This window comes from Glandiceps talaboti, chromosome 6, assembly GCF_964340395.1.
Source record: "Glandiceps talaboti chromosome 6, keGlaTala1.1, whole genome shotgun sequence".
NCBI lineage: Eukaryota > Metazoa > Hemichordata > Enteropneusta > Spengelidae > Glandiceps > Glandiceps talaboti.
The window spans coordinates 26,679,910-26,689,286 of record NC_135554.1 but is presented as its reverse complement, the minus strand read 5'-3'; the positions used below and the strand labels follow the sequence as shown (position 1 = coordinate 26,689,286).

Here is a 9,377-nt window from a genome sequence, read left to right as displayed (position 1 = left end):
CTTCGTAGAATGGTCAGTAGTCCAACCTTACAAGTTTTCAAGGAAATACATACAAAACAAGAAAGTATTAAAACAAAATACATATGGATTAGCAGTAGCACTAATGGATTATTTGCAAACTGGTAACTCAGTGGTTTCAAATTGTGCATTATTTGAACATCTTATAAAATATGAAAGTTGACAAGATAATAAAATAAACCAAGAAACTAAAATCTACTCATTTCTCTCACACAAAATGCCCCTAGATAGAAATAAAATTACTTAAACGGAGACACATGTCTGTAATTTTGTTGTCTGTGCTGGTAAAATATGTTTCATATTGATATATAATGATGTCATTCAAGTTATTAAAACATGTCAACTCATATCTAGCAACAGGAAGAACTGTTAATATGGATGATTTGCAAAGGTTATATCACACAAGCAGTTCAAAGTTTTGTAGCATTGCGCTTTTGATTTGTCTTGGTTGACGATCTTCATCAGAATGACAAATTCTATAGTTACAGCTGACCACCAGCTGGCGGTATGATCAGCCATTATTGATACATCCCCAGATGATCTCCTGAGGAAGATCAGGGAGGCTATAAACATCAGATGCTACAATCCTAGGATTAACATAGACGGGGTCATCAAACTACCTAACATCTACAATCAGTTGATCATACCACCACCTAGTGGTCAGCTGTAATAACTACAATGGAATTTGTCATTCTGATGAGGATCATCAACCAAGACAGATCGAAAGCTCAATGCTACAAAGCTTTGAACTGCTTGTGTGTTATAAACTTTGTAAATCATATAATCTACCAAGTTGATGAACAATTTTGGTCTCTTATTATGGGTATGTGTCATCAAAATTGACTTGCTCTCATCATAACTGCCCTTTGTAAACTTAAAGAAAAATTGTGCCTCAGTTCAAAACTTAGACTGTAAGATACGTCGTGACGTTTCACCCTCACCATGGTAGGGGTTGGCCGATGTTTGAGGGCGCACCGTCACGGCGTACCTTACAGACTATTCAAAACTATGCCCTTTTGAAACTTATTTTGGTTACTTTCTGAAAGATAAAAAACTAAATTAAATATGAATGTTTCCAAAACTTAAAGTGTTGCATTCATGGGTGTTATACTTAAAGTGTTGCATTCATGGGTGTTATACTTAATATAAAGTCTTATACAGTCTGTATTATGTTGATATAGATGACATACAAAAACTTTGGATCAGAGGAATTCTGAGCTACAATTTCTTTCCATGAAAATAATCCTACTAATAATCAATTTTTAATCAGATATACAACATACTGCTATTAAGGATATATTTTATGTTAGCTATGGAATCCTGACACAGATTAAAAAATACATCTTACTGTAAATAATATTTGGAAAGGAGGTATCTAATTGATAATAAATGGTTCTTGTTACACAACCAATGGTTATAATTAATCATGAAAAAACATTTTGCCTGATCAGGTTGACAGACTTTGTGAAACTGTTGCCTAGCGATAAAGACAGCAGACCAGAACAGCTCAAATGTTACGCATAAGTAATTAGAACCACTGGTTGTATAACAAGAGCTATTTTTACTGACAAGATGAATGTATTTCAGGATATCTAATGTGTTTTTTAAGATAATTTACCAATTATGTTGTATGTACAAGTTTGTAAAAACTGATCACGAAATGTAGGCATGTTGTTCATGCAACTTACTTCATGAAAATACACATTGTTTGGTAAACTGAATAATCTATATTTTCTATGAGTGTGGTGGTTTGTATTGCTCAACAAGATTTCTTGAAAATGACGTAACTTTTTCAACACCTCGTACTTCACTGTCAAGTAATGGCAGTTTAGTAATGTGAAAGTCTTCATAAAGATCCTCAATCTGTGAAAGAGATAAAACAAGAACACTGATTTAGAACAACTAGAGTATTTTAATTTTAGCTTTATTTAAAAAAAAAAGAAGACATAAGTGGTTGGGTTATTTTAATGCATTACATATGTTTAAAAATGAAGGGTTTTGTCAATTATCTGTGTGCTTTGAATAACAAAGTTGATATTTTGGGGGTAAGGGTTGTCTATAATTAGAAATTTCAGTGATCTTTTACACAAATACAACAAAAACCAACAGCTAATGCCTTCTACCTATTCTCCACAGCATTATTGTGTAGTAAAGCATGTCTGAAGTCTACATCGTAGTGAAAACTTGTGCTTTATAAATTACCTGATTGATTGATTGATTGATTGAATGAATGATTGATAGATTAAATGATTGATTCATCGATCGATCGATTGATTGATTGATTGAATGAATGAGTGATTGATTGATAACTTTGAAATACAAGTGCAATGTTGCATGTTTGCAAAACAGTGCGGAAACTCAATCTGGACATCTTTGCCACTGCCCTATTCAGTGATGTTGATTACTAGTATTCATAACTAAAAGGTGAATGTATGACCTCTGGAATAAGTATAATTACTGTTAATGATTCACATCACCACTAGGTAATTTGCTTACCAAAGGTGTGCGCTTGCACAGATGTTTAGTTAATCATTTTTCTGCAAACAACATATTCCATATATTAATTAATTCAATATAAATTTAGTAAACATCCTGAGTACATGTTTGAAACTAGATTACAAATCATGGTAGGTTTTATTTCAAAATGATATATTTCCAAGTTTGAACTTGAGACACAGGAAGATATCATGTACTGCTTAACAATGAAACAAATTCTGCTATGCTTTTATTTCTATAACTTACCTGGTATAAATTAGTCAAGTTTATTTTGTGTGGAATGGATAGGACGAGAAAGCAATATAATTTTGAACACCTGGTCTAAATCATTTTGGATGTGAAGTGAGTACGATGACAACACAATATAACTCACCTGGTCTAAATCAACCACTAGGGTGTTTTCATTCTGGATGTGGAGTGGGTACGATGACAACACAATACAACTCACCTGGTCTAAATCAACCACTAGGGTGTTTTCATTCTGGATGTGGAGTGGGTACGATGACAACACAATACAACTCACCTGGTCTAAATACTTGGACTGTAGCTTGTACCTTGCCATACACATCTTACATGGATTTGGTGTCTTTGTATTTGGAAAGAGTAACTGATTGACAACAATGTTATGTGTATCTATATTACATTTGGTCAGTTCTTGCACCAGTCTCTCTGTCTCATACAGAGATAAAAACTCGGCTATACATATACATATAAATGTTGTTTGGTCCTGGATAGGAAAGAAAAGAAGAAAGATATAGTCAGGAAATGAGTGACATGATTAGAATACCATGATCTTTACTGGAATGTGACAATACAGAGGTATCATTCTCCCCTGTGAAACCTTTGTTCACTGGTAACATTGCCATAACTTTTTTGGTTTTATATGGTGTGAGGATAACCCATAATGAAATTAATTTGTATTTAATATGTGTTTTCATATTAGCTTATTTTCATATTTTTACATTTGATACCTATTTTTCACATTTAAAAAAAGTACAGATCTGCTGATATGATGTTTTGCTGTGGATGCTTCTCAATATCTGTATAGATCAAAACAAAAATATGTGCAATGCTTTTTGACTCCTATACACCTCAAATTTCTATACCATCTAAATTACATATCATCTGTTATATGCAATAATACTTAGTAATAACAATAAAAGGAGATTTGTTTGTAAGGCATCTAGTATTTGCAAGCAGAACTCGAGATGCAGAAGAAGTGAATAAATTTACTGTATAGTAATGGGAAAAGTGGATTGACAAACACTAGATACACGGCAATACGAGAAGGCTAAGACTAATGTCTAAAGAGAGAGGTCACTAGATACAAGGCAATATGTGAAGGCTAAGACTATGTCTAAAGAGAGAGGTTTTGAGAGAGTTGTGGAAGGATGTAAGAGACTTGGAGTGGTGAAGATCAAAAGGAAAATTGTTCCATGATGTAGGGCCGACGTTAGAGAAAGATCTCTCACCACACAATAAATATTAGTTTTAATGTGTGTGTATCTTATATATGTACACATGCAGCTTGTTGAAACCAATCTTTCATAAGCCATGGTGAAATATGTTTGTGGGATAATTTTGGAGCAATTCATTTGAAAACTATTGAAGGGTAAAATGTTAACAAATAGGATATCTCACTTCAACACTTTTCACATGTTATACTTACAGGATCCCTGAATTGTTCATTAACCTGTCTAATCACTGGCAATGATTCCTCTATCTTACTGGTCATCTGATCAGCATTCATATCACCCATACCAAGTAATGAACCCATCTGAAAAAAATAAAACAACCACATGGAAGTACCTGGTGATAGTCTCGAAGATGACACAGTGGACATACAAGTAATCAGAACCAAATTTTGGAGTCATGACAGTGGGGGTGGCTTGTAATTTGTACATTGATGGTTTGATTCTTACCACTGCTATTTTTTTCTCTGAAACTTCCCATAGTAGACTTGAAACAACACTGTGCTCCAGTCAACCCAGGTGTACAATTGTGGACCTGATAGTATAGAGCGTGCTACATGTATGCGAATGACTTAATGCTGTACACAGAGGCAGCATAGATTGTATGATCCCAGAGGGCTGAGGAAGTACATGTACATGTATCAAGGGTTATGTCATTATGTCATGCTTTCAACACTTGTGGGAAATTATATTTTATCTTCTCATGTGTTCAATAGTACCATTCAAACATGATATACTTGAGATTTTACATCAAAATCACAGCTGAAATGGCAGGAAGTAAATGTTATTTTCTTTTATACAATCATAGCAAAGGATTGCTTCTAACAATACAAAAAATTCCACAACTACAATACATCTTTGATATTTAACCTTGTGAGACACTACACAGAATTGATATTTAGTGAAACAAAAACCCACAGGTGTGGAAGAAAGCTACATGTAATGTACATTGTTCTCCCTGCTATAGAGAAAGCATAGTGCTAACACCATCCTTGTCACCCAGGCCACCATGCTTGGCAGATTCTGCCATGCTGTGTTATCCCCACTATAGAGAAAGCATAGTGCTAACACTGTCACACATCCTTGCCACCCAGGCCACCAGGCTTGGCAGGTTTCTGCCATGTTTCAAAAGTGTTCTACCATCCTTGGGTTTTAGTCATCTTTGAATGACAATATTATAATAATACTTTCAAATGAAGAGAATTAGCTGATCTCAATGTGAATGTGTTTATGTGTTTAGTATAAACATACCAGAGTATATTTCAATGTTGAAGACGTTATATGTAAATTAGCATGCAAATTAGCCACCATCTTTGTATTATTTGATCCTGAGAACACTGAGACATGTATCATAAATATCACATACTGACCTGTGTTATGAATGGATTGAGTTGTGCCTTCAAACGTAAAAGTTTGCCTAATCCCTTCTCTACAACTGCAGGAAATGACAGTAATCGTAGAGTATGTCCTGTGGGTGCTGTATCAAACACCACTACAGAGAAATTCATACTTTTCACCAACCTGAAAGATGGATGCCAATCATAGTTGTTATGGTGATGCCTGGAGTAACTTTTGGTAGCGATGTCTGATGAGTTGCGTATCAACATGACAATGACAAAAGGGAAAGAGTTCTATTTTTTTCGTAAAAGTTTTCAATAGTATACATGTACACTGGAACAACACATTTATTGCCCTAACCATACATGTACACTGAAACAATACATTTATTGCCCTAACCATACATGTACATGTACATTGTACACAGGAACAATACATTTATTGCCCTAACCATACATGTACACTGGAACAACACATTTATTGCCCTAACCATACATGTACACTGGAACAACACATTTATTGCCTTAACCCTACTACAAAATAAGTACTATTAAATATATACAGGTTAATGATTTTAATCTATCATTCTTATTTTTGATAATTATGAAAATTGCACTTACTTGGTACAAAAAGGTGCAAATAAGAAAAGTGACTAAGAGAAAGAATGTGTTTATTATAGTGTGGAAATAAATGATTTCCATTTTAGATTTGCCCTTTTATCCTACATGTATTTTTAATGTTGTACAAGTATATGTACCTGTATCCTAATCCATACATTTAAAAGTATTTGAACTACAACTTCACTCAGTGCATATATGACATTCATGACTGACACAATTGGCAAGATTGGCAAGATTGTGATTTCTGTTTCATAATCTGCATTATACAGAGTCTACACATGCATGCATGCATCGCAGCATGTATGCGCGCACACACACACACACACACACACACACACACACACACACACACACATGTACACACACAGATACAAACACATCCAGTCACACACACACACACATACACATACATGTATACACACACATGCAGTCACACACAAATAAATGTCATGATGAAATGAACACTCAAGATATTTACAATGAAAATAACTTTTGTCTTCACCTCATGACTTCTGCATAACTCATTGCTTCATCCACACCAGGAAATGCTCCCATGATTTCTTGAAACATTGCTTTACCAACATTCATTGGATCTGTTGAGTGATAAAAATAATAATCTTGATGCATAAATTTGAAAAGTAAAAAATTTAGTGAAAAAAGTGAACACCTGTATAATTTAATATTTATTTATTTATTTATTTATACACCTAACAAACATATGCACACATGGAAAAGTAGAGAAAATGTACTCGAGTTCCCAAAGTATTTTAATCAAGGATTCTGACAATTAAGAGCTTGACAAGGTATAGAGATATATGAGAATTTGACAAGTTTTGCTACATGTACCTCTTCTGTGATGTTCACAAACCTGTCATAGCAAATACATAATGTACACTGTACATGTACATTGTACTGTACACTTACATTTGTATACGGTGTAAGTTATAACAATTTGAATTTTCATTCACTAACCCAAGTACTGTTGATAACATCTCTGCCTTGTCATAATAGTTATAATGTAGGTGTAAGATCAAGTCTATATACATGTATGCTAACCTTTACCTAGTTAACCTACCACTCTCAAGCAAGAGCAATCCACACTGAGCATGCTCAGTCTCAGACAAGAAGGATTGTGAGATTATTAGTAGTTGTGGTAATGAAAACCAAGATGTGGATTACATTTGTCTATCAATACACTTTATTTAAAGCAAACCTATGACAAATCTACCATTATTTTATGGAGGTTAAAATAGAGACTAATCTAAATAGATTAGTCTGAATAATACTTTGCACAATTAATGTTTAAAGTACAATACTGAATGACCCAAATTGAGTGGATTATCTGAATATTTCTGAGCATATACCAGCATAAGTCTTGAATAAGCAAGAAATATTCTCTTCAACCTTTGTTTGCGATACATGATCTTAAATGTAATGGTACTTTAGTTATATATGGATCCTCAGTTTACTCATTAGTTTAAATTTTAACATGTATTCCAAATGCACTTCATTGTAAACAGACTACCAGCCAAGAATAGTAAAATCATTTGTTTATACTGATATTTTTCTTGGAAAATAAGTGAGACAGTGTCAACCCATTGAAAATGATACAAATAAGATTCATGATAGGGAGCCTAACCCTCTTCCCTCTTCCTACACTGTATCCCTAACCTACATGTAGCCCAAAACTTAACTCCCTAATTTGAATACAAATTTGTGTATTTATTGCACAGTTGGTCAAGTCGTCTTTTGCTAAAAAATTATATGACTGAACATCACATAGCTACAATGTATGTATATTCTAGCTTTCTGCCACTGTCTGCGACTACACAGCATAGAATGTGCACAGCAAAGTCACAGATCCAGCAATGGAAACAGGCTTTTGTAAATCAGTGTTAGTACAAAAATGTAGGTGAAATTTATCTGAGTTCCCAAGGCATTTCACTGGGGTTCCCCACCAAAATTATACATGTTGTAGTACGTCAAATGGAAAGCATTGTAACATTTACCAGATTTCCCTCCTCTGTTACCGGACCTTAGATCTCAGAAAAAACTCATTCCCTTTCTATCAAAAATCATTGCATAAGAAACCTTTTGTTATAGTGTCCCGTTACTGTACAGGAATACAGGATGTATTTATACAACATTATGCTACATGTATGAAGATTCATTTTATTTACATACATGTAGATTTCATGTAAAGTTTGGACAGTTTTCATACCTTGCTCATCAAAGAAGTCATCTGGAAGTTCAGAAAGTCCTAGATTTGGGTCAATTTCCATTGCATACAGGTTTTCAAAACCCTGCACTAGAGTTGGAACTTTGGAGAATTTCTGGTCAAATGCATCAGATATATTATGGGCTGGATCAGTGGAGATGATCAAAACACTTTCTCTTACATGGCATAGTTGTATTGCTAGGCTGCAGCTGAAAGAATAAAGAGAAACCATTCAGACAATGGTATTTTCACAACTGATTTCACCTCTTGTAGTCAACATTAGTGTTGGTCACTAAATATGTGTGGTCAGAACTGAACATTTTTAGCCAATGTCTTAATTGTGACCAATTGGGCGTCATTGTCATCGCCCTCATCGTCGTCGTCGTCATCATCATCATCATCATCATCATCATCATCATGGTGTTACTAAAAACTATCGTCTAATCATTTTTACAATATCACTATCATTGTAATCATTCAGGTATTGCCTCAACCACCTAATTCTACGATTATCATAATATTTATATCATCAATCAGAATCATTTGTCATACCCATTGTACCATCCATTAATAATGATATCACCTTCATCATTTCCACCATCATCAATTCACATAAATTCAAACGTTACAGACACGTTATACATGTATGTATCTTGATGTTATGACTTTCACCTCGGTAAATAGAAGAAGTGCATGGAACACATCTTCTAGAGTCTGCCATGAACAGTTTCAATAAAAAAGTTAATATTAGTGCGCGACCCACTGGTCTTATATATTAAAGTGACGTGTCCGAACATTACAATCCGCGTGATGAAAATATATTTTAACTGTAACGCACGTTAAGCATACGTACCTACACGTTGTCTTGCCGACACCACCCTTTCCACCAACAAAAACCCATCGCAAAGATGTTTGATCTAAAATGTTTTTAAGTGTAGGAGTGAGAGGGTCGAACGTTTCGCCACCGTCAATTTCACTGGAGGCTGCCATTTTAGTTTTAAAAGCGAGAACACACGAGACAGGCGAGAAAGGGCGAGGTTTGAAATTCTCAACAAATAATAATATTGGATTTCTTTGTGATAAGGAATTTGATAATTTGAATCTTAAAATAACATGATAATCTTTTATTATTTGTAAATGATATATTTTGAAAAAAATTACGGTGAGATGGTTAACTTATCAAAGAAAGTCAAATTACGTTATGGATAAAATCTT

At 34.2% G+C, this 9,377-nt stretch overlaps 1 protein-coding gene across 1 annotated transcript; it reads right to left on the bottom strand.

Moving 5' to 3' along the window:
• Positions 1-464: 464 nt before the first annotated feature.
• Positions 465-9,152, bottom strand: LOC144436466 (ATPase GET3-like). The gene is made up of 7 exons (XM_078125264.1): positions 9,016-9,152; positions 8,166-8,371; positions 6,447-6,537; positions 5,357-5,507; positions 4,184-4,291; positions 3,038-3,241; positions 465-1,881 (listed from the first exon to the last, which is right to left on the bottom strand). The coding sequence occupies exons 1-7, from the start codon at positions 9,150-9,152 to the stop codon at positions 1,753-1,755; spliced, it is 1,026 nt and encodes a 341-aa protein (XP_077981390.1). The 3' UTR covers positions 465-1,752.
• Between the last annotated feature and the right edge of the window lie 225 nt (positions 9,153-9,377).